This window comes from Cladophialophora yegresii (assembly GCF_000585515.1).
Source record: "Cladophialophora yegresii CBS 114405 chromosome Unknown aczIN-supercont1.2, whole genome shotgun sequence".
NCBI lineage: Eukaryota > Fungi > Ascomycota > Eurotiomycetes > Chaetothyriales > Herpotrichiellaceae > Cladophialophora > Cladophialophora yegresii.
In genome coordinates, this window is record NW_006913046.1 from 4,427,567 (window position 1) to 4,451,408 (window position 23,842).

A 23,842-nucleotide genomic window follows, 5' to 3' on the forward strand; every position below is an offset into this window, starting at 1 on the left:
GCTCCCCCCTTATGCCGTATGCATGCGCTTGCCGACGAATATACCGCCATTAGAAGCCTCTCATTCTTCTGGTCTTCGCCCTGTGATCGATTCCCGCATCCCTGTCTGTGTGTGGGTACTGGCCGTCTTCGCCTCAACTTCCATGTACTGCAGTTTGCCCTCCCTCTCCCTCTCGCTCTCGCTCAATGATCCCAGGGATGCTTCCACCCCAAGAGCGCGGGGCCATCCTTCTTCATCCGGTAAAACAGCTACGTTCACATTTCCCGTCAGCTTTGGGCGTTCGCGTTCACTGCGCACCTCAGGTGAGGTGTAAACTTACGAAAAACCACATTGCGGCTCCCAACCCCGTTGCTGCGACTCTGTATAACCGGGGGGCGGCATTGATCTGGCCGACCGGGTGGTTCCCTTTCCAGACGGGTTTTCCGTGGGCTGCGCCGCCGGCCATGGTGGCGGATTCTGGAGTCGAGTGGGTGAGTGCGTGTCGTGAGTGTCGCCCTGTGTCTGCGACTCGCGTGGAAGGACGACTGGAGGAGGTTGATGAGCTCGGTGAGGTTGGCTGGAGCTTGAAGTGAAGAAGGCGCAGTGGATTGGATAGACGTTGGTGTTGGAGGTTCTGGGTTCGCCAAGTAGTAGAGTGCTTCGCCGTATATATGTACTTGTGCACCGCGTGTGTTGTGCTTCGCCAGGAGAGCTTCCAAGATATTTACTCCGTGTACTCCGTACGGAGTACGGAGTACAGAGTAATTAGGGACTCGATGGAGTACAGGGCTCCCTAATTACTTTACAGAGCATTCAACTTGACTGTCACCGTCTTGTCATCCATCTCCCGAGACTACAGTATGCCTAGCCCGTCCCGTGCATTCTCTATAGGCGGTAATACTGTGTAATTCTCCCTAACATGCTTTCTTCCGGTAGCAGATTCCTACTGGTTTCTGACACTTCTGCTTTTGCTGTCCATGAAGGTCCGGTCGCAGTGGAAGTGTAATCTTGCAGTGGGAGAAGTCGTTGACCGCGACCCGTCGCCCGGACCAGCACCTGGCGCTCATCCCTCGAAACGGCCCAGGACGGTTTTCATGCATCTGAGACGTGCTGTCTCCAGCTTCCAAGTGGTAGTACCGGAAAGTGTACTCTGGCCAGTCTGCCGCTTACCCTGTCGGCCCTGGGGCATTACTTCAGCTGACGGGCATGGATACCGCCAGTGAGACGGCTGCCCCAACGTACGTGGCCATCTCACAGGAAATGGCACTTTGTTGATACAAGGCGCATTCGGGATCCTGCAGATCTAGTATATTACAGCCGGTGCCGAGCCGGAAGGAAGATCTGATGCTGTGTACGGAGTATCTCGTACGAAGCGACTCGCGCACATCGTATTGTCCCTTGCCTATTTTTGGCCAACAAGCCCTGTAGAGGCGGCAAATTCGACCGCAATCTGACCGATTAATGACACATCCTCTGTCATTTCTTGACTGGCTGCCAATGTCATCAGAAATTCGAGGATCAAGAGGCTCTGATGTCCATTGAGGCGGCAAGAAGAGGCCGCGGACGAGCCTGTGTAAAATACAGTAGCTGTGGAACCCGCAGCCATGTGCAAGTTCACGTTCTCGGCCGGATTGTCGGTTCTGCAACTCGCTACTCCGTACTCCGTACTCGGCGCCATGTTGTGTTTCGCTTCCCCGAGTCTCCGGCTCCAGTACGATGTAGACGATCCGGACCTCGTATTCCAATTGCTCATGGACGCAAAATACGGCACGAATAATGCAGTTGCCCGAGTGCCAACCATTATTGGGGGCGGCAAGGCAGCAAATGCCGTACAAGCGTGGCACCATGGTGATGAAGGTTTTGAGGATGATATCAGCAAAGGCCGCTTCTGGTGGTTCCAGTTCAATCAGATCTCAGCATCATCGAGGAGTCTTAGGGCTTGGGCACTTTTGGCGTCTGCTTTGCTGAGCTTCCGGCCAGCCCGATCGGCTCGCTAACCACTAATTTGGACGGGAAATGCTCTGGAGTCGGTGCCAAGTTACCAAGTAGTCTTCGAGTAATGCTCTCTTTGTGCACGCCTGATATCGGATCTATCCCGCCGGGTTGACACCCTGCGGTCATTGCTCTCTGAATCCTGTCGACTACATCTCTGGTCACTTCTGTAAAGCTGTCCAGCTACATCGTAGTATTCTCGATCCGGGTGCTGCTGCCGCCGAAGTTCTACCCGCCTTTCCATCGCGATTTGTCGAACCGCTGTGAACCGCGATGAGCACTCTCTACAGAACCCTCACCGGTCAATCGCAAAGGTCGCATCATTCTGAAAACACCGTCGGCTCCCAGGCTCACCCGACCTTGACACGGACTACAACCACCGATCCGCTGACCGGCACACTTCACCATCTGACTCCGCCTCAGGAGCAGAAACTCGAGGAGTTCAAACAAAAGCTACAACAGGGCGGGTGGTGGTCACCGAACGGAGTCAATGGCAAACCCTCGCACGATGATGGCACACTGCTGTACGACTGATCTTTTCACGAGCAATGAAAGCATTTGCACTGACATGTTTCTTTCCTAGCCGGTACCTGCGAGCCCGCAAGTTCGACGTGCAAGGCGCAATCGGCCAATTTACAGATACGGAACAATGGCTCAAGGAGCAAATGGTAGAGGAGCTGTATGATACTTTCGACGTGGAGATATACGAACGGTCGCGGCAAGTGGTAAGCAGAAGATGGACATGGGCCTGGAACCGCAGGCTGACACGACACGCAGTACCCTCAATGGACTGGACACCGCGATAGGCGAGGAATTCCCATCTACGTCTATGTGATCAAGCAACTCGACAGTAAACACGTGAACAAGTACCAGAAAGAGTCGCAGAAATACAAGGACAGCCTTCCCAACCACAAGAAACTCCAGACGCCTGCCAAACTCCTCCCCCTATTTGCGCTCTATCAGAATCTCCTCAACTTCGTCCTACCGTTTGTGTCAACCCTCGAGCGCCCGAACCCCGAAGTCCCCGTCACGAACTCCACAAACATTGTCGATATCTCGGGGGTGGGCTTGACGCAGTTCTGGAATCTGAAGGCCCACATGCAAGATGCATCAGTGCTAGCGACGGCCCATTACCCCGAAACTCTGGATAGAATATTTGTGAGAGACTCTTCAAAGGCCCAGACTCACATACACGCTAACATTAACTCAGATCATTGGCGCACCGTCATTCTTTCCCACAGTCTGGGGCTGGATCAAACGATGGTTCGACCCTGTCACCGTGTCCAAAATATTCATTCTCGGCAAAAACGAGGTCAAACCCACGTTATCGAAGTTCATGGATCCCAAGGACTTCCCCAAGCGATATGGCGGCGACCTAGCCTGGGATTGGGGAGACATGCCACATTTGGACGAAGACACCCTAGCTGCTCTCGAAACGGATGGAAACAAGGGCTGGGTTCGCGGTCCATGTCTGTGGCTCGATGGGAAGCGAGTCCCCGTCGGCTCGGAGAACGGGAAGCCACGGCGGCCTTCTACAGACATCGAGAAGATGAAGCCTGTCGTATATGCGGCCGATTACACAGAAACCCCAGTCCACCCGGACAAGAAGTTATCTCTGGTCTCAAAGCCACATGCTTCTAAAGGGACGGCGCCAGCCCATCACGCAGCTGAGGAACACGCGGCGGAGGCGAAGGATGGCGCGACAGCCGCCAATATCCTTGCGACCAAGTCGAATTCGGAACAGTCCGCACAAGCAGTGCCGCAGCCTCAGTCGACAGAACCCCAGCCGGAACCGTCGAAAGTAGCTCAGCCGGAACCGTCGACCAGCTCAACCTCAGGTGCACAGGCAGCCTCCCAGCTAATATCATCGGCCACATATGCCCATCCTCCGTCCCAGCCGCAACCGGGCCCTATTCCGGAACACACGATCGCCCTAACCTCGGCCATGGAGAACAAACTTGCCGACGAGTCCGTGTCGATAATTCCTCCGACGGCGAACGGACACGCTAACGGACACGCCACAGCACCCAGCGAAGGACACGGCGAGGTCGTCGTGGCAAGCGATCTGAGCAAAGGCTTGGCTATTGAGACCGAGAAATTGAACATCACGGACGATCCGCATCATCAGAAGGAGGGCGCGGCGCAAAGGCCTGCAATGGAGAGGTTTGTCACCGCTCGAGAAGTGGCAACGTGAGTCGACTCTGTCAAGCAGACAGATGCGATTGCAAGGGATACCCAAGTGGAGCTTCATGTTGGTTGTCATATGGATCACGTCATGGCAGGTGTGGGTGCGATCTGTGATTGACCATCTGTCTTTGTTTTTGGATCTGGTTTTCCGGTCTGAGGGTTCCATCAAGAACGTCCTCATGAGGGGATTAGAATCAGGTGGTTTTCTGGTTCAGTGGACCAAACGTCGTGGAGGGGGTGTGTGATTTGTAGCATTGCGCCGTGTTTGTCCAAGGTCAAAATACCCATCAATGCCATGCAGGTACAAAGAAGTACCTAGTTGTCAAACCAGTTGAGGCCTTCCTCCCCCATGACAGAGGTTGTCGATCCCTGATCATACTGTGTGGCTTTCTGATTTGTCTGATGGTCTACTTTCCCCCTCGGCGAAAAGTGAGGACCTTAAAAAAACTGGACATGCCTCACAGTTACGTGCCATGCTATAAGAATGCTATTCCCCGCCCTGGAGGGAGTTAGACCGTTAGGATTGTGTTTGATTTGGGTACTTCGTTGGCTTTTTGCTATCTACGGCGAGTAGGCCATTCAGACGAGTCTTTTGCTGCTTACAGGTGAAATAGCAAGAAGAAAGCCTTCTTTGCAAAAATTGCCGCTCTTATCCCAACCGACTTGAGGCAGTACATGCCGGTTCCAGCTTGCACCTTTTCCATTGCTGGCCTTTTTCCAGCTCGTGCTCGTACGAGGGTCACCCACGTTGTCAGGTTCTCCCGAGTGCTTGACTTAGCGTCACTTGGTGCTGGCACTACATACCCCAGGTCTGCTGACGGGTGGACGGTTTAATTATGCGGCGATGCCGATGACACCGCAGGCGGGGCGAGGTCCGGCGTTACCGGTCTTCTTACTTTCCTCGCTGCCGCCCTTGCCGAGGTCGTCGGTGCCGGCGTGGACGACGATGGTTCGCTGGATACACAGGCAGTCTCAGTCACCATTCATGCTTACAGACGGATTGGACAGGGGATGGACACAGTGACAACTTACGCCCAAAACACTGTGCTCGCCAATCAGCTTGATGAGGCTGTCGCTGACGCTGCCCTTGGAGTTGCCCTGGGCGTCGGTCTTGAAGTTGCCTAGATCGCCAACGTGGCGTTCATCGTCGGACGGGGCGCCGTGCGTCTTGCCGTGCGGGTTGTCTGTGGCAGTCTGTCAACTCTTGCTCGATTTCAAGCCCGACGGCATGGCGAACATACAGTGGGGGCCTGCGCTTGTGCAGCCGTTGGTGTTGTCACCGAACTGGTGGATATGCATGCCTCGCTCAGCATTGGCGTCATGGCCTGAGATGTCCCAGGTGACGGTGGTGGGGGAGGACTCGGAGCTTTGCTCAAAGGTCACATTCCCGGTGACTTTGGAATCTCCTCGGAGGACGGCGACTGGAGGGAGTAAAGGTTAGTTGACAGTGCGTGATATGACTGATGCTTCGACGACGGTCGTCAGCAGCCTCGAGTCACATTGACGGGTGGTAATGCCTGGAGCTGCGGTTGTCATGATGCTGACAAACATGGTTGACACTCATAAGAAGCTGGGAAGGCACATGGACAAAGCTGACGGACTCACCGGCTTTAACCATTTTGACGAATTGATATCTCTTTGTACAAGGACGTTGATATTACAAGATGTACAGTGGGAAGGGCACAAGTGGTGAGATGGAAGCAAGGAGAAAGCTCTTTGAACGAAGAATCGAGAAGTAATCACTCGGCCAGTGGAGTTGATGGGGACAATCTCCAGCTGGCTGGCAAGTGGATGAGCACATGGAGCATTTGGTCGCAAAGTTCGATGAAGCAATCATGGAATGAGGGGTACCTGCAATTACGCCGTCCGAGACCTGCCGTGGTCGCAATGAGGGGCACCGCGCAAGGTGCAAGGGCTTCCGATCCCCTGCTTCGGCCGGTCCGGATAATTCAAGGTCCTGTTCCGAGAAATTGACCCGCACCGCCCTCGCTGTCTGGTGACGTAACCCCATAAACAGAACTCCAACAACGCGACGAGGTTGCTCGTTCACGCCCCATGCATGTGACTTGGATTTGCAGATCAACAACGCATAGTTACTTGCAAACTGAGATGTGCTTCATGTCGTGGACTGAATAATGAAGATACCGGAACAATTCACTGCAGAGCGAAGAGTTACATGTCTGCTGTTTCACAGCATCGCAAGCAGTGATTGTGCAACGCCGAATGCTCGTTTGAGACCAATATATCAAGCACACAGGTGCTGCTCTGGTTCGCCTCCTCGATCCAGAAGCCAACTCAGTAAGTTCCCTTCTAACCAGCCTCCCATTCAATTCAAGCAACACGCATCTGCTCTATCACGCCATCGAAGCGTCCACATAGCAGCCATGGCCTCCCAAGACAGCACCGACAAATTCCCCAACTTCCTCGAAGCTATGGCCTCAATCTACAGGCCGCTCCCCTCCTCGACAGATCCACAACTCACTTCCTGGACTCCTCCTCCCGCAGCAGAAGGTCACCGCGGCCGCTACCTCTGGACCGACGGCTTCGCAGTGGTAAACTTTCTGACACTCTATAATCTAACCCACGAAACACGCTATGTCACATTCGCGCGAAATCTGATCACCGCGGTGCACAGCATCCTCGGGTATACCCGGGACGGAACCTCGCGTCTACCAGGCGCCACAGAAGAAGAACCCCTGAAAGGCGGACTGCGGATCGGCAAACACGACGAATCCGGTCCGGACGGCGATGGGCAATATTTCCACTACTTGACCGTGTGGATGTTCGCGCTGAACCGGTTCACCTTCGTCACGGGCGAGAAGTGGTACAACGAGCAAGCCATTTCTATGGCGAAAGCAATTCTGCCAAAGTTCATGACGAACCGCGCCGCAGCACGGCCGCGCATGTTCTGGAAGCTGAGTACCGATCTCTCCAGCCGGTTGGTCTTGTCGGAGGGAAACCTCGATCCGATCGACGGTTATGTCACATATAAGCTCCTTCAGGCCACTCATGGCGCGGGCTCGGAAGTCTTGAAAGAGGAGATTGCGCTGCTCAAGAAAATCGTTGATACAAAAGTCGAGAGTTACGGCTCGACGGACACACTCGATCTGGGCATGACATTGTGGACTGCGCACTGGCTCGTTCCAGAAGAAGAATGGGCAGTGCAGCTTACTTGTCGAGCGCTCACGTGTTTGAAACGTCTAGTCGAGAGCCGACATTTCGAAGAGTCGACACAGCGACGGCTCGCATTCCGGGAGTTTGGGACCGCATTAGGAGTTACGTCGGTAACCACCCGAAAGAGCGACAGCGGTCGACTGTGCCGCGAGGGCGAGCTTGTTGACGACGAGATAAGGGATCTGCCGGATCAGATTTGTAGACAGTGGGAGGACGCTGGTTTGGTGCCGACGCCCACTGAGCAGATGCAGGGACGTATGGCAGAGCTGATGCCCATCACGGCGGTTATGTACGCGAGCGCCCTGATACCGGGTTTGATGGTCCGGCAGTCGTGATACCAGAGAGCAAGATGACCAAGACACCAGTGAAGATGTCGAAAATGTCATGGTAGGAAGGTGGACTGATGATCAGACCGACACCCCTTGAGAATAAGCCGTGCACCAACCTCTATCTTACCAACAGCACGTCAGACCTCTTCGAGCACAAATCATCCGGAAGAGATGTACAATAATAACGCCCTTGTTGTCCTCGTCCTTCTTACAGAGTGAGCCGCAGATTAAGCGCCCTCCGGATTGCCCATCCACCAAGGACAAATAACGCAATCGGCACGGCAACCTTCCTCATCCACAGCTTCAACCCGAGACGCATTCTCCTTTGTACAACACTTTCCATATCTTCTTGCTCGACGTCGGTTATGGGTATGGCGACTTCAGGCTCCTTCCTGCCCAGAAACTCGCACAACGGCGCCCAGCCCATACCCGGTTCCCAAATCAGCATCTGTTTCCCCTTCCTTCGACAAACATCGAGCACCCACTGGTTGTGAGTGTCGTATAAGTCCTTACTCCAGACGGAATCGACACCGAATTTCTCGCCAACAAAGCGTTGCCATTCCAGCAGACACGAACGGTGCCACTGGTCAGGTACGCTCCAGAAACAAGCAACGCGGTATCCCCAACTCATGAAGGGGGCGATCCTCGCCTTTAGGCTAGCGGCCCATTCTTCGCCAGCAGCAGCAGCACCACCACCACCACCACCACCACCACCTCTGTGGACGACCAACACGACCCTGGCGTCAGGGTACATCTCAATGAGGTCCTCTAGGAACAGATGGCCCGGGAAATCTGCAGTCGCGGCACACCCTGCAAAGAGTTTATACAGGATGGCGCGGCGTCTCTGCGTGTCTCCCTCCTGCAAGGCCTCCCATATGAAGCGCAGGTTCGGCGGCAACGGGAGACAACGACCTATGTGCATCGTCGGACCGATGTCAAGAAGGTGAGGACTCTCGAAGGCTTCTATTAGAGATGTCGTCGCGCACTGAGGCAGTCCCACGGCGAGGACCTGCACGGGACATCCGAAGCAGGTTGCAATGGGAGGTTTGGCTGTTGGTGGGGCCATCGTGGTCGTCAGGTCCGCGTATATATCCTCGAGGGTGGCAGCGGCCTGTGACAAGGATAAGACTGAGGGGGTATGATACTAGGCTCTGAGGTGGTCAGAATCGCAACGTCTATCGAAGTGCTTAAGGTATTTTCTTATGCTCCACGAGTCAGCGAGTCGAGAACCATTGCTGACTTCCGCTCATGTTTGTATGCTCTTTCATTATTATATGGCGGCATTGGTGATGCAAGCCATCACGCACAATAACTAAAAATATATACAATACATGCGTGTACCGCACTTGATATAGACCCACTCCCAGCACGCGGAAGTAACACAACGCATTCGAAGTAACAAGGAAACGGACTCGCGGATTGCAGATCCCAGACATGGGCAGCACAACAAGCTCTGCCCCGGAGCATGAAGGGTGTCTTGTCCTGTCCCGTCTTGTCCGTCCACGACCGCTATCTAATTACGTACTATCAGCGAAGGATATTGCTCGTCGTGACTACGGGCATGACAGATGTCAAGATCGGAGGGTGGTGCTTGTTGGTAGTTACTGTATGTTCGTAAGGTCGTGAAACGTATGGGGTTTTCCCAATATTCGTGCTTTTTGAAAAAAGGACAAGAACGGCAAGCTTGGTCCATGTCTGAGGTTCGCGACAACTACTAGGTCAGAACTTGTATAGCTCCGAGCGCGGGTTTATACTCGGTGGATAAATGGGTCGCCATGTCCACATGAAAGCGTTACGGACCGTGAAGTCCAGACTTGATGTATCTAAACCTGACAAATATCAAGCATGTTCCCGCCCTTCGCTCCCCAGCACCCCATGGGTATCATGTAATCATCTCAATTTCGAAAACAGCGCAAAAAGCTTGAGCACCACGTTGATAACCAGCGCAAGGGTAGCCAACACCACGTAGAGCTGCCCGATCTCCAGCCAGTTGTTGAGCGTCATCTCCGTCTCGATGAAGCCGTCCCTCGAAATACCTCTCTTTGAGTCCGCCGACTCCGGGTCGGATGGAAATCGGCCAGTATTGTACCACTGCTCGAGGATCTCATCCTTCTCGCGCCATCGCTCGATCAACCACTTCTCAAACTCCTTGGCGTCGGCGAGAGGGATGGAAGACATGGAAAAGCGACGCCAATACATGTTCACGCTTTTTGGTGGGCGACCCTGCAAATAGGTTGAGCGAATGGTGAAGATCTCTGGAGCGAAACCTCCTTTCCTGCAGCGTGAATGGTCAGTCTTGGTCGGACGGAATGTCTCCCCTTTGTCGAAACTCACGGTGTTCCTTCATATGCAATGGTGCAGTCATACACCCAGTCGACCGTACCCTGCAGTTGCTGGAGACTGAAGAAGAGACCGGTGCTTCGCGGAAGAAGCGTGTGTTTCATGTCGGGGATGCCCTGCTTTTCCGCCCACCTTGCACTTCCCTTCTTCATGTTTGCGGACAGGTTAGTGCCCTCGGGAAAGATCAGCAGCCACATGGGATCCAGGCCGTCCGAGCCAGACATGGGGCCCTTGTGGCGGGTCTTGAGTTTGTTCAGCCGGTGCTCCAGCCGCGGCTTGTCGGACAACCACTTGCGGGCCATGAAAATGAAGCCATAGAACATCATGCCCGGGCCCAAGATCGGCACGTACTTGAGTGACTCTTTGAGGATGATGAAGATGTGTCCGTGCATCCTGCTCGTGTACGCGATCCACCAGAGGTACAGCCACTCGGTGTACACCTGGTGGTTGGCAATGTATACCAGCCGCTCAGGGAACATCGTCTCAAGCCTCCCCACCGATGTCTTCTGAAACTGTCCCCGCAGTTCTTTGTCCCAACTCACCCGGACTTTTGTAGGCGCAAACCACCTTGTTCCTGCAATGCCCATGATGGCAAACGACTGCTTCGTCAACGCCATGTACGCATAGTAGTAGTCCTTGTTAATCCAATACAGTGGTGCACCAAGGAACTGGGTGGCATTGATGCAGACCGCCCCACAGTTGAACCATGTCGCAAGCAGAAGTGCACGGATGACTTGACTGGCGCCGCTGTACTTGACTTCTCCAGCTGGGTGTGGTAGTACATCGTGATCTCCGGCCACGCCCAGGCCGCTGCCCGATTCGACCTTGGCCGAGAACTCCGGATTGCGCTTTCTGACGGTACCGTTGAGGGTCGCCATGGTATGTGGCTTCGAGGTGAGGAATGGGCGATGCTATGTTCTTGAAGGGGTCATACGAGCTTCGTCAGCAGTTAGAGGAGCGAACGTAGCCAGGCAGGACCAGTGCTGCCATTGACTCAGTCACTATGCAGGAGGCCGCAGGAAACGACAGGCAGTTGTTCGAGAGGGGGGAGAGGTATCAAATTGAAAGAGGACAGCAAACAGAGGATCGTGGCACCCTCCTTCGGTGCAACGACAGCATAGCATTCCACTCTCTCGTACGATGATGTTGTTGACTATGCACAAAGACGGCGTGCAGTCAAGACTCGCAGGAAGCCGGAGTATCCGCAGCTGTTGCCTAAATTTAATGCGGCGGTATGGATCAAAGCCTACACAGTATTCCGGATCCTCGGGCGCGTGCTCCGTAGTGGGGGGGTCTCCGTGGTGTCCAAAGGGATGACTAAGCGCATCGGGGTCCCAGCTCCAACAACCGCCATCACGACACGTTGGCCATGGTGCCTCCAAGCAGCCATCCAAATCCTCTCCCGGACTCCGTACCTCGTAGCTCTGTCTCTCATGACTGAACACCTCGATTACTCTCGGATGAAAAACCTGCTTTCCAAAGACGGGTTTTGTTCTAGAGCATGAGCCAAGGCCACTTTAAACCTGAGCTTGACCTTGAGTCTCCCTGAGCACTGGCAAAGGGGAAGGAGAATCTGAAGTACTACTCCGTACGGAGTACATACAATAATCATGGGGCGGGGTTGCGAGCGGACGCAAGCACCCCAGGTACTGTACATCCTGTAATTTGATGGAGTGTGTTTGCGTGTCCGACGTTAGTCTAAACTGAGCTTCCAAGCTTCCAAGCTTAGGCTGAGCGTAGCTGAGCAACTCCCCGAGCCCTGAGCCCTGAGCCTCCCTGGGGATGAGAAGGAGGGAGCCACGGAGCCTAATCTGGCTCCTTTCGCCTGACTACCTAGGTACCCACCCAGATACCACCGCGGCGTCACGCTCTCTGCCCATCTTCTGCAGCAATTGTACGACTCGGCCCTTCACCAGCTGAACCTCGTCGCTATTCTCGGCAAACCTCGTCCTCACCAGCCTCAGGTTGACCCAGAGCCGCTGCAATCTCGCCTGGTCATGCAATGCATGCTTGGCTCCCGAGCGCTCAAAATGTCCTCCGTACATGATGGCCTCTTGCATGTCCATTTCGTCCTTGGTCAAGTCCTTCAAGTACAGCGTGGTATTGTGCTGGATTGACCGCCAACCGAGCTCCTTAATGAGCTGCTGATCCGAGTAGCTGAGATCGCGCGGTACTGGCCACGGAAGAATGCGCAGTCTCATGCGGTCTTGTCGACGACGATTGCTCAACGTACCCCTAGTAGGTCTGCCCTTCCCACCCACAACCGCGTCCGGGAGCATGCGGTCGATGAAATCTTGGGTGCAGAGGTCAGAATCGAGGCGACAAAGCGCTTCCATCTCCCAGCCTTCGATCTCAGTGGACACCTTGTACGGGATCAAGTAGGAGAACTTCAGCGGTCGGTCGTAGGCATTGAGAAGCACGCGACCATATATGTCACACTGGGGTCGGAATTCTCGAGACGCTTGCTTACGACGCCCGTTCTCGGCGGTGTATGCGAACTCGCCCAGCGGGTAGAGCTCGAACAGGATCTGCGGACGGGGAGCGCGTTCATTTGCAAGGGAGGGCACGTGCGTCGACCACTCGGCACATTGGTGTCTTCGCAACGTTGCATTGTCACCGCCCAGCAGGTACTCGGCGTTGACGGCGTACAGGAAGTGAGTCTCGTCCACTTTGACATATTTCTCGCCCTTGATGGTCAGGATCGTGGAGCCGGAACGGACACGAGTGCGCGCATCAGCCATCTGCATGGAGACAACTGGTGGAAGGACAGGGATGTTCTCTATGCTTTGTGCTTGTGCTTCTTGACGAGACTGCTCTTCAAGGGATTGTTCGTGCTGACCCTGCTCCCACTGGCCGAAATGAGGTTGAACATCACCTGGGTGGGCAAGACAAGAAGGGAGAGCACTGGGTCGCCAGGGTATGTACAACGGAAGAGCACCCGGTCCCAGATCAACGACGGCCCATTCGGCGGTTGCCTCTTCAGCGTTTTCATGGACGGTCGTCACAGGGAATTCAGCCAATGCGTCCACACTTTGGAAAAGATCGGGATGTCGGAAAGCCGCATTGCGAGCTAGAAGCCAGAGGATGTCGCTTCCTCGGAGGTGTGGATACATTTCAGCAAGCTGTTCTTCGACATGCTCGTGGACAAGCGGAGGAGGCAATACAGCGAACTTCCAGGGTGCGACGACCGGGGGAAAGTCAGGGCCCTGAAGATTTGCAGCACCGACCGCCATTTCCTGAGTGTTCACGATTCCCGAGGCAACGACAGCTCGACCGCCCACCGCCATCTCTTCTTTGGCGTCTTCAGCCTCGATGTCGACAATCTGCCGAGCAGGAATGGGTGCAACGAGAACGATATTCGTCCCGCTCTCTTCTTCTACGGTCGTGTCGTCGTGAACCGTCGGGCCTACACGAAAATCATTAGCTATCCGCACCCTTACTCGGAAGCTCTTGGTGCTCACCTTCATCTGGCGCGGCTGATCTAGGAGGCTCAACATGCTCACCTTCAGCTGGCTCTGCCGGTGTACGAGGCTCAACAAGCTTCGTCCGTGCATACGAGTCTCGATGCTCCCCCACCCTCAAATGCATCCCATCCATCGTAGGGTGTATGAGATCAAGACGAGACTCCTCTTTGTTCGGATTTGGAAAGACAGTTTGAGCAACGCCATGCTCGTCCTTGTCAATGACAAAGTGACTCTTGTATGTCTGCTCAAGGAAGACAACTCTGGCGACACCTTCATCGTCAATTTCCAGTCTCGGTGCGTCTGTGGCGGTGTCGACAACGTTCTGGTCAATCTCCATTCTCGGTGCGCCTCTTTCTACGCCTGTGTCGGCATCATGTCCTGGAGGCACATTGATCGGTGGCATGGTGATGAGGCACGAACAGACAATTGACAAAGGAAGGCTTGCAAGTCCTCACGCTTGCTGGTTGTGAGAAAAACAAAGATGAAACGCCGAAGGTGAGACCAGACTTGCGATGACAGGAGAAGAGTCTCCACAGGCTGTACTGTCGTCGTTCGTTTGTTGTTCTATCGTCACGGGTGACGCTGGGAACTGTCGACAACGCTGCTTGGCGACGGTGAGGTCTGGCAGCGCCGCTGATCGCCCCGGCGACGGTACGAGAGGGTTACCGCGGGCAATACCTTATGCAAGTTCTAGCAGGACCCACAGGAAGTCTGTTCGACCTGGTCTGCCAATGTTTCCGCGAGTTTCGGTTCTTCAGCCTTCTTCGATGCCGCCCACATATACTGATCCGCCCTCGACGCCGTCCGAGGTACGAGAATCCAGGAGAGGCGCACAACAAGATACGAGCACAGAGCACGAGTACCACAGCCCAGCTGATCCCTTGACCCCGCCATCTGTCGAGTCGACAAGGAATTAACCATCGACGAACACCGCGAAACACCGCCTGGCCATTCGCCAACATCACCGCGTACGTACGGTATGTACGCCCATCTGCCCTTGCGGACACCGCCTTCCCGCAAAGCCATCGTTTCTTCACCGTCCACAGGCTCACGGTCGTCACCGAAACAGAAACACAAAACAGCCGTACTGTGAAGAGACAGCCTTGGATACCCGAGTGCTGTACCGACCAGGACTGACTCCATCAGCATCACGATTCGGACTGTGTGTGCCAAAAGGCAATATATATCCCTCGTCCCCGACTTCGACCGTGTGAGCCAAACGCCGATCCATCTCCATCGTCCTCAGCTCCACGGGAAAAGAACGTCTCGTCCCCAAGGTGGGCCATGTCGCTTGCTGAGAAGCAGATTCAAACCGACCAAATCGACCATATCAAACCAAGGCGTTGATGAACGCCATCAGCTCCGGCGCGGTGAGCAGAAGCTCAGGCGGACGTCGTGTCTTAGGCTCTTAGGACATGATAGATATAAGCTTCGGCACTGTAAATCAGTTCAAAGCCGCCGTCCTCAGCTCCACAAAGAAAGAACGTCTCCACCCGAAAGTGGTCCATATGGCTTGTTGAAAAGCAGGTCCAGACTGAAAACTGAGTATATCATACCAGGGCATCGATGAACACCGTCGGCTAGCGGACCGTCACAAGAGCCCAGGGGGACATAATGCCTAGGACATGGGTGTTACAGGAAAAGGGGTGCGAGTGTTCGGGTCACTCTAGCCTACAAGGATTATTATTATTAGGGGGGTAAAATAATGTGTTTCGGCCATCCACATGACGGGTACTGTAGGTTCGAAGCCTATATCTATTTACTATTCAGCCTGCTTATTTCATTTTACTTCATCCGAGTGCTGGAATTGGTAGGCACCCGTAGACGGGACGAATTTGAGCTTCGTTGATTTTAATCATAGACGTTCAAATCGTTTTTCCTGTGGTAATTACTCTTATCCTCAGGGAATCAAATGCAGTCCTTCGGATCTTGCTGTTTAGCCAATTCGGAAAGTGGTCGGCTTGGTTTGTTGGTTAGCGAGCTGTCAGATGTGAAGTACTGCAAAGTGTGGAGTGGCCCACGTAGACAACGGACTTCCAGTACGGAGTACTCTCGCCGATTATGCTCTCTACATTCTTCACAACGAGTTCAGTGTCGCTGTTGTTGGAGGGCCGGACTAACTCTCGCCGACGATGCTCTCTACATTCTTCACACAGAGAGTACGAGTAATGTCGCTGTTGTTGGAGTGGCGGGATGGGTACTAGATGCAATGAAACAGCTTCGCACATCCAAGCCAGGGCACGGCGGGGACGGCATTGGAGTCCTCTCGATTGCAGATATTTCATTCCATATCATCCATGGGCTCATCTTCTCATATCACAGTAGAACATACATTACGTTTTTCGTATTTCCTTTCCACATCAAAATGCCGTTATGCACTAGGTATATACAAACGCCGCCTTTCAGAAATTATGTGACGCCCCTAAATGACCGGGCCGGTAAGGGACTCTTCCCTCCATACGCTGGTGAAGAGGCACTTCTGGATCCACGCCGCGATATCCCCCTTGTCCTTGGGCAGGTTGCGCTGCGCCAGGCCGGGGACTCTGGCCCGGTAATTCGTAAGACTCTTGTGCCGAGGGCGCTGATGGTGCTGAGGGTGCTGAAGGCGCGGATGGTTGGCCAGACCAGTACCCGTCGTGGCCCATGTTGGCTTGTTGATAGGACTGGTGCGACATGACATCGTCGTTGGGAAATGAGCGGTCATTGGGATGCGGCGGGATGTCATCGGATAGCTGATGGATATTTCGGGAGTTGTCGGGTAGCTCGTTGGCAGTAGGGAAGTAGCCTCCCGCTGCTGCTGCTACGCCAGCAGGTGGCTGTTGTTGATGTTGATGTTGTTGTTGTTGTTGCGGATACTGGTTCCCGAAATGGGACGCATACTGGTTGTTTCCTTGCGAGTATTCACTCTGGTCGGATACGGACATGTTGGAAGGACCTTGGTAACCCTGGGGAGGCGGGGAAGTAGAGCCCCAGCTCCGAATTGTTGCCGCAGTAGGTGGTAGAAGACGATCTGGAGACCGGGGTGGTGGGGATGGTAGAGGTGGAGATGGGAGATCTGAGCGAGTGTTGTCTGTGAGTCTGTCGGAGCGGTTCGATGTATCGCGGTAACCTGATACGGCGGCCATTGCACCCATTCCTGCTGCTGCTCCACCTCCGATACCCAGTCCTGTCATTTCAGGACCCAAAGGATTGTCCGAGTATCGATCGCTGGCCGAGTAAGATTGCCGTTTCCTCCGGCGTCGCATGAACCAGCTGTACCAACCTCCAAAGATTGCGGCCGCCAGAACAAGAATACCAACACCAGCGCCTATGCCGGCTTTCGCACCTGTGGACAAGCCCGAAGAGCTGCTGCTGTCGCTGTTAGCTGCAACGAGTGTCGGAGCACCCGGAGTGCTCGTGAAGGTTGCTGGTTCAACAATTGTGGTGGCTGCCTCCGTAGTGATGACGACTGAGGTGATTGTGGTATAGCCGACGACACCATCTGATGAGGTCGCTGGGAGGGTCTGGGTGACGAATGCTGTGCTTGTTGCATACACGATCGAGGAGCTTGAGGTCGTGATCACCACCGGAGTTTCACTAGAGGTACTCGACTCAGATGTAGTGGATTCCGGCTCAGATGTGGTCCTGGATGACGAAGTTGTGGGCGGTGGAGGTGGGCTAGAGGTACTTGTGGTTAAGGATGTTGTGGCAGGGGGTGGAGGTGGACTCGATGTGGTGGTGGTCGAGGATGAGGTTGAAGGTGGCGGAGGAGAAGACGTAGTGGCTGAAATCAGGTCAGTAATCAGGTCAATGGCAAGTAGGGCGCTAGCAAACAAGATGGCACATGCGGCAGAGCAAACGATAGGACCTATAGCAAACATGAACTCACTGGTAGTGGTGCTCAATGTCGTGGGCCTCGTCGTTGTACTGCTAGGAGGTGGTGGAGGAGGTGTGGTTGATGATGTTGTAGAGGGTGGAGGGGGGGAGGAGGAGGAGGAGGTTGTGGGAGTGGGAGAGGGGGTAGCTGTGGATGAAGGGGAGGTATAAGTGGACGTCGACAAGCTAGATGGAATGGACAACGTGGTTGTGGTTGACGAGGGAAGGTCACTTGAAATGGTGCTGGTGGTGGTCAATGTGGAGGGAGAAATACTTGAGGTCGTCGCCCTGCTCTCGGTCGTGGTGGTTGAAGCAGAACTAATGGAGCTATCTGACGACGTTGGCGGAGGAGTTGTTGAGGATGGTGTCGCTGACGCGGTTGTAGTAGCTGCCACGGAGCAACACGTTACAAACAGCAAACAGCTGAAGCAATGGTATATAAGGCTGAAGTGGTGGCAATACCAAAAGCAGAGAGCAGACGACGATCAACTTACTAGTGCTTGATGTGGTAGAACTCGAGGTGGTAGTACTGCTCGAGGGCGGAGCTGAACTGGTGGTGGTGGTCGGAGGAGGCAAGGAACTCGTCGTCGTTGTGGTGGACGACGAATCTGAGGTCGTACTGGTACTAAAGGTAGTTGGGCTGCTGGTGACCAGCGAACTGGTGGTGTCGCTAGTGCTGGTAGCCATAGCGAGACAGGTCAGCAATGGCGCACCGCACAGTGCTATTCAACGATGGTGATATCGCCGTCCGCACCTGGCGGGGTCAGCTGGCGACGATGAGGCTGCGGAAGAAGAGAAAAAGGTTCAGCAAGAGCGGGACAGCGACATCTTGAACATAGCGGACCTGGCTTCCACTGAGCCTGGCCAGAAGAGCTAGCGGCTACAACCCTGCGAGTAACAGCCAGTATCTGTAGGCATGTGTTTGTACCTGCACGACTACCAGTTGAGAAGCCAGCCAGGCCGCAGCTTGCGCACATGTAGTTGGTAAGCCCTACTTGGGAAAGCGGGGTTCTTTTTTCAGCTCTGACCACAAGATACGAGTCTATCGGGGCATTGGCAGCGTAGTTCCGAGGGCGGAAAGGTGGGAGCGAGAGTTTGGGGTTGGTCCGTCACAGCACGGCTTATGGCCGAGAGATGCCTAGCGGCAGCACTGCAGCAAGGAAGCGGAACAAGCATAATTGTCGGCAGGGTGTCATCGTGGAAGCCAATGAGGCAGTGATGCGACGGCAGCAGAGCCCGATTGAGGCCAAAATGAGCCAGTGATGATGGCGGATCAACGCCATTCGGGCCCATTTACTTCTATCCTTGCGGAGGACAAGGCGAGAGCTCGTGAAGAAAGGATCGATACGAACCCGTTTAGCAAGTCTATCATACCTACCCTTGACGTGCTTCGTCAGCCTGTCGCATGGCGAGATGGAGGGCGCAACGTACGGGCTGCGGCAAGCTGGCGCAGATAAGAACCCTTGACTGCGCATCTCAGGACTTTGCCAGACAAAGAGAATGACAAATGTAGGATGGTCTCGGCTTTTGATGTACGGGTCAGGAAAGGAGGAGGCTGGTGAGGCTCTGCCAGATAGTAAGCAGTAAGAAATACCCCCGAATACCGTAGCGGCTGCTAAAACTGAGTAAGGCAAAGCTGAGGGCGGAAAGGGAAGTAAAGGATGTGCCCCAGTCCGGTGTACGAGGCACTCGTATAAGGAGGAAAGGAAGGTGCGGCTTGTCGGAACAATGACTGCGTTGCCCCTCCTTGCCCTCCATCAACCATCGACCATCGACCTCAGCGGCCTTGCAGGCTGCAGCCCACGATGATCGCTCTTGGACCGTCGGAAATGTACCCTGTACGAGTACCTGAACATCATGTTCTTTCTATTCACCTGCTCTTGCTTGACTCACCGCCGGACCTGTGCCCTTACCAAGTACTTAGTCTTCAACGATGCAACAACGGCGAGCTCCGATGAGGAACCAGAATCTCGAGGCGCTTCACGTGGCACCAGCAAGGCCTAGTTCTGCAACGTCATGTTGACTCACAGGCCAATCCGCTGACCACTTTGACAGGTGAACAGTCTTTCCAGGCCAGTGCTTCACTGCCAACAGATATATTCGATCCCCAACCAGCGTGCCACTGACTTTGCACCACATAAAGTGTATAGACTTCACTCATTCTTTGCGTTTACTCAAGTTATTGGTGAAGGCCGCGCGATCTGTCACCAGCCGCATAATTCAGACACAGGACATATAAAAGTTGCATTTTTGATCCCTCTGAACTTGTCTCGATTTCAGTTATTGGTCTTCAACGGAACCTTCGCAAAATGCCAGCTTCTCAGGAGAAAGGGACAGTTCCGGTGGTCTGCGTCTTGTACGTCGAGAACCACGGCCTCTGTTAAGTCCTTATACAATCACTAATATCTTCTCTAGTTGTGCTTCCTCGCCAGGAATAGACCCTGTCCATCTAGAATCAGCACGCAAGCTCGGCAAGTCTCTCCATGAAGCGGGCTACCAATTAGTCTACGGCGGCGGCACCATGGGCATCATGGGCGAAGTCTCTCGCACTCTGGTCTCACTGTCCGGCCCGAGATCCGTGCATGGGATCATTCCTCGGGCACTGATACGCTCGGAGAAGGACCCCAACGCACGAGAGAACACGAGCACGAGCAACGGTGGGCCGAAGAGGGCGGAGAGGACGATGTCTTCAGAGGAGCTGCAACGGATTGACAGCAACGAAGACCCCGATGCTCAAATTGTGCCAGAGTCCGAGTTTGGAAGGACGACGATCGTACCGGACATGCATACACGGAAGCGCATGATGGCGAACTCGGTGCAACAGGGTGGTCCCGGATCGGGATTTGTGGCATTGGCTGGCGGGTACGGCACCATGGAGGAGGTTATGGAGATGGTTACCTGGAATCAGCTAGGCATTCACCAGGTTCCGATCATTCTCGTCAACATCAAGGGGTACTGGAACGGGTTGCTGGAATGGATCAAAACAGCCATCAGAGAAGGCTTCGTGGGTGAGGGCGCGGCGAATATCTTGGTTGAGGTTAAGAGCACCGAGGAGGTGATAGACGCATTGAAAGGGTACCAGGTAGCTCCTGGCAGGTACAAGATGGACTGGTCATGAAAGTGAACAAGAGGTCAGCAGGAAACGAAGCTTTTGGACCGAGTTCACTCTGTTCCTCCTGCCAGAAAATGCCCCGGCAGGTCCGTGACTGCCAATTCCATGTCCTCTGTTTGCTCCAAACGCCGTGCGGTATGCATTTCCGTCGACTCCGCCACTATGAGTCTGTCTCCATAGCATCGCCGCCTTCCGTCGTAGTCGACTCCACGTTGGCTTCCAGCAGAGGTCCAATGTCTTGCCCGTCATAGAGCTTGAAGGCCTCGAACTTCTTGCGGCCATCTTTCTCGCCGATGCCGATCACCGCCAAACTGGTGTTGTCGACTGTCAACTCCTTGTCTTGTGCAAGAGACTCCTTCAGCGCAAGCAGAGCGTGCTTGATCAGCTCGTCCCGATTGCATTCGGCAAACTTGTCCAGATGTCTCTCAAGGTACGTCCTTGCCATTTGACTCCTCGCACCAATTGCACACGCCAGCATCTCCTGGGTCATACCAGAGGGGGAGAACTCGAACAGATGCGGCCCCAGCTCATCCACGCCTGCAACCAACAGTCCGACACCGTAGGGTCTCTTACCGTAGTGCTGCGTGTTTGTCTGAGCCCGGTCTCCTATCATGTTCACAATGCGCTCGACGGGTATGGGGCGACCGTAGGTCATTTTTGAGGCTAGGGACTGTTGCTTCATAAAGTTGGACAGGACGCGAGCATCGGACGCGAGACCAGCCAGGGCGACTCCCAAGTGATCATCGACACCGACGATCTTTTTCTGGTAGGATGACAGTTCTTCTGCATTTCTCTGCATGGGTTGGTGAGCATTGGGCGTATAATCATCGGCACAGACGTTGTGAACCAACCTTGAGAGCTGTAAGGACAACATGTCTCTTGCTGACGACTCCAACAACTACTGAGCCTTGCTTGACAGCCTCCTGAGCATATTCGACCTGGAATATCCGGCCTTGAGGCGAACTGTGAATGGGGTTAGTACTTAGAACACCGGCACAGCTGCTCACGACAGGAATCTTACAATGTAACAGAATCGTTGTCGTAATTGTTTCTGAACATGTTGCCTGGAAGGTATTCAGCAGCTCTACTTGATACGGGTTGAAGGCAGGCACAGGTAGTGGAGCGTGAGTTGGTGGTGCTTCAGCATAAAATAACTGAAGCCAGGCAATGGGCAGACGCGCAAACCGCAGGTCGCTTCCTCGCGATTCGCGGAGCTCGTCCAGAGCCGCACCAACCCAGCCACATCTAACACCTGCCTGGCCCTGACCTTGAACTATCGTCAGTCGAGGCACGACAAACCAACCCTGTACTCAATTCATTTTCCAACAGTTGATATACCAACGTGAGCCCTCGCCACTCGGCTCGCTCTGGCTTTGCATCATTACTGAACACCGTCCTCCGCCCTCGATAAGGTGTCCGGCGACGACCCTGGACATACGCAGGCGCCGAATACACCTTGACACCCAACCGACCTCTCGCTTCACCTTGCGGCAGATCTCGCCATGACGACGGCTGGATTGAAAACCATTATCGCACTCTCTTTCGTACGGCGCATTGACAATACCCATGGCTTCTCAAAATCAGACTAACACGATCAGATCCTTGCCATAGGATTTCTCCTGGTCATCCTCTCCGCCGCATTATTTCACAACTTCCTCACCCTCCTTGTGGTCGCAACTTATGTGTTGGCGCCCGTACCTAACTGGATCGCATCGAGATGCGCCAACCCAGATGACTTCATTGAGAGTAACTCTGGCGCATGGATCGACTTGGGCCGATTTGCGACGGGGTTCCTTGTGCTTATGGGCATTGGTACGTTGGCGTCCTGCGGTAGGAGATGTTGGTCGTACATGCTGACAAGCGGGAAAAAACAGCTCTGCCCGTCCTCCTTGCACATTCAGCGCTCATCCAAGTGCCGGCGATGGTCATGTCAATCATTGGTGGGCTACTGATTTATGGAACCATTATCAGCTTCACCCAATTTTTCAAGGAGGAACAGGACTTCTGACGTGATGGCGCTGTGGGCGTCGACCGGTTTTGTGTGTATCACGGGAGTGCTGGCATTGCTTTGGCTTTAGCGGGGATACTGGGCGATTTGGACGAACAGTTACGCAGCGCAAGGACTATTGGTAAGGTTCCGCGGTGCATACGGCTTGCGCAATCGGAAGTCAAGTATATTTGTATACGGAAGTATATTTGTATAGGGGGAAATGCTCAAAACGCACTTCAGACTCCTGTCGTAGGGCTCAGCTGGCTACAGGCATTTGATCGCTTTTGACTTGCATGTCGGGTGCGTCTGTACCAAGTTGGGTTTCCCACTCATCTCTATGTCCGTGCCCCTGAATGCATATGGTGATGCCTCACGGTCTACCATCCTTCGAGCCAGGATTGACGGTGTCGATCGTCGTCCTATGCGGACTAAACATATACTCCGTAGACTGGGTGATCGTTGAGAGTAACTTAACGTGTGAAAGTCACACTACACTTTGAGGCTGGGAGCCACGAGTTCAAGGCTCAAAGCCGGCTTGGCGGAATTCATTTCCGATTCGTCACGTTGTGGCCCAGCCTCCAATTACAACCGGGCAGCCCTGCGACACCTGGACCCAGTCTGCGTTGCTCATCTTCAACTTGCGCAGGCACGGTACCGGTATTGCGTATCATCCATCTCTCACATCTTTACGACACTGCACTGCTGGCACGTCTTTCGTGAAGCCTACGAGTATCCACAGCCGAAATATCCTACCACCACTGAAACAAACAAATCATGGACACCTCGCAGCGTCTGTTCCGCTTCACGAAGCCGCAATGGCTGAATAGCGCAAACACACGCACCGCAGGCGTCTACATGGCCGGCGCACTTGTACGCTACTCCCCCCACCTGCCTCTGCGTGGAGACTCATACTAATGCCCACTGGCGTATCCAGTTCTCCCTCGGCTTCTTCTTCTTCATCGACGCCAGCGTCTTCTCCAAGTCCCCCCTCAACGGCTCGACCGTGCACATCAGCTTCGTGGACTGGATCCCTTTCATCTGCTCCGCGCTGGGCATGCTGGTCATCAACAGCATCGAGAAGTCCCGCCTCTCGGCCGACTCGTTCAGCTACAGCGGCAATGGCGTCGCGTGGAAGGCTCGCACCGTCTTGTTCCTGGGCTTTGCGCTGATGGCGGGCGGATTGGCGGGCAGTGTCACGGTGATGGTGCTCAAGTATTTGTTCAAGGACTATGCGTTGCGGACCGTCTACATGGGGGTTGCGAATGTCGTGGCCAATGGGTTGGTGATGCTGAGTTCCGTCGTGCTGTGGGTGAGTCAGAATATGGAGGATGATTATACCTACAATTTGCAGCTGTGAGGCGAGGCGAGGCCACTGGCGCAAGACATGAGGTGTCGGCATGCAGAGCAAAGCTGCAATGCT

At 54.3% G+C, this 23,842-nt stretch overlaps 12 protein-coding genes across 12 annotated transcripts; 5 read left to right on the forward strand and 7 right to left on the reverse strand.

Annotated features, from left to right (window-relative positions):
• Positions 1–182: 182 nt before the first annotated feature.
• A1O7_03509 (uncharacterized protein) lies at positions 183–445 on the reverse strand (the record flags this gene model as incomplete). The annotated part of the gene is made up of 2 exons (XM_007757528.1): positions 183–248; positions 320–445. 2 exons carry the CDS (start codon positions 443–445, stop codon positions 183–185), a joined length of 192 nt encoding a protein of 63 aa, XP_007755718.1.
• A 1,799-nt stretch (positions 446–2,244) lies between these two features.
• On the forward strand, positions 2,245–4,165 carry A1O7_03510 (uncharacterized protein; the record flags this gene model as incomplete). Its single annotated transcript, XM_007757529.1, has 4 exons — positions 2,245–2,495; positions 2,555–2,696; positions 2,749–3,129; positions 3,182–4,165. 4 exons carry the CDS (start codon positions 2,245–2,247, stop codon positions 4,163–4,165), a joined length of 1,758 nt encoding a protein of 585 aa, XP_007755719.1.
• Positions 4,166–4,992: 827 nt separating this feature from the next.
• On the reverse strand, positions 4,993–5,776 carry A1O7_03511 (superoxide dismutase; the record flags this gene model as incomplete). Its single annotated transcript, XM_007757530.1, has 4 exons — positions 4,993–5,112; positions 5,191–5,342; positions 5,400–5,579; positions 5,764–5,776. 4 exons carry the CDS (start codon positions 5,774–5,776, stop codon positions 4,993–4,995), a joined length of 465 nt encoding a protein of 154 aa, XP_007755720.1.
• Positions 5,777–6,542: 766 nt separating this feature from the next.
• A1O7_03512 (uncharacterized protein) lies at positions 6,543–7,667 on the forward strand (the record flags this gene model as incomplete). Its single annotated transcript, XM_007757531.1, has 1 exon — positions 6,543–7,667. One exon carries the CDS (start codon positions 6,543–6,545, stop codon positions 7,665–7,667), a length of 1,125 nt encoding a protein of 374 aa, XP_007755721.1.
• Positions 7,668–7,869: 202 nt separating this feature from the next.
• A1O7_03513 (uncharacterized protein) lies at positions 7,870–8,727 on the reverse strand (the record flags this gene model as incomplete). Its single annotated transcript, XM_007757532.1, has 1 exon — positions 7,870–8,727. One exon carries the CDS (start codon positions 8,725–8,727, stop codon positions 7,870–7,872), a length of 858 nt encoding a protein of 285 aa, XP_007755722.1.
• An 824-nt stretch (positions 8,728–9,551) lies between these two features.
• A1O7_03514 (acetyltransferase) lies at positions 9,552–10,879 on the reverse strand (the record flags this gene model as incomplete). Its single annotated transcript, XM_007757533.1, has 2 exons — positions 9,552–9,936; positions 9,996–10,879. The coding sequence occupies 2 exons, from the start codon at positions 10,877–10,879 to the stop codon at positions 9,552–9,554; spliced, it is 1,269 nt and encodes a 422-aa protein (XP_007755723.1).
• A 951-nt stretch (positions 10,880–11,830) lies between these two features.
• Positions 11,831–13,868, reverse strand: A1O7_03515 (uncharacterized protein; the record flags this gene model as incomplete). The annotated part of the gene is made up of 2 exons (XM_007757534.1): positions 11,831–13,407; positions 13,463–13,868. 2 exons carry the CDS (start codon positions 13,866–13,868, stop codon positions 11,831–11,833), a joined length of 1,983 nt encoding a protein of 660 aa, XP_007755724.1.
• Positions 13,869–15,867: 1,999 nt separating this feature from the next.
• Positions 15,868–16,389, reverse strand: A1O7_03516 (uncharacterized protein; the record flags this gene model as incomplete). The annotated part of the gene is made up of 1 exon (XM_007757535.1): positions 15,868–16,389. The coding sequence occupies one exon, from the start codon at positions 16,387–16,389 to the stop codon at positions 15,868–15,870; it is 522 nt and encodes a 173-aa protein (XP_007755725.1).
• Positions 16,390–19,629: 3,240 nt separating this feature from the next.
• Positions 19,630–20,438, forward strand: A1O7_03517 (uncharacterized protein; the record flags this gene model as incomplete). The annotated part of the gene is made up of 2 exons (XM_007757536.1): positions 19,630–19,676; positions 19,736–20,438. 2 exons carry the CDS (start codon positions 19,630–19,632, stop codon positions 20,436–20,438), a joined length of 750 nt encoding a protein of 249 aa, XP_007755726.1.
• A 154-nt stretch (positions 20,439–20,592) lies between these two features.
• A1O7_03518 (20S proteasome subunit alpha 6) lies at positions 20,593–21,491 on the reverse strand (the record flags this gene model as incomplete). The annotated part of the gene is made up of 3 exons (XM_007757537.1): positions 20,593–21,225; positions 21,284–21,395; positions 21,454–21,491. The coding sequence occupies 3 exons, from the start codon at positions 21,489–21,491 to the stop codon at positions 20,593–20,595; spliced, it is 783 nt and encodes a 260-aa protein (XP_007755727.1).
• A 443-nt stretch (positions 21,492–21,934) lies between these two features.
• Positions 21,935–22,440, forward strand: A1O7_03519 (uncharacterized protein; the record flags this gene model as incomplete). Its single annotated transcript, XM_007757538.1, has 3 exons — positions 21,935–21,976; positions 22,031–22,244; positions 22,307–22,440. 3 exons carry the CDS (start codon positions 21,935–21,937, stop codon positions 22,438–22,440), a joined length of 390 nt encoding a protein of 129 aa, XP_007755728.1.
• Positions 22,441–23,196: 756 nt separating this feature from the next.
• A1O7_03520 (uncharacterized protein) lies at positions 23,197–23,779 on the forward strand (the record flags this gene model as incomplete). Its single annotated transcript, XM_007757539.1, has 2 exons — positions 23,197–23,292; positions 23,357–23,779. The coding sequence occupies 2 exons, from the start codon at positions 23,197–23,199 to the stop codon at positions 23,777–23,779; spliced, it is 519 nt and encodes a 172-aa protein (XP_007755729.1).
• Between the last annotated feature and the right edge of the window lie 63 nt (positions 23,780–23,842).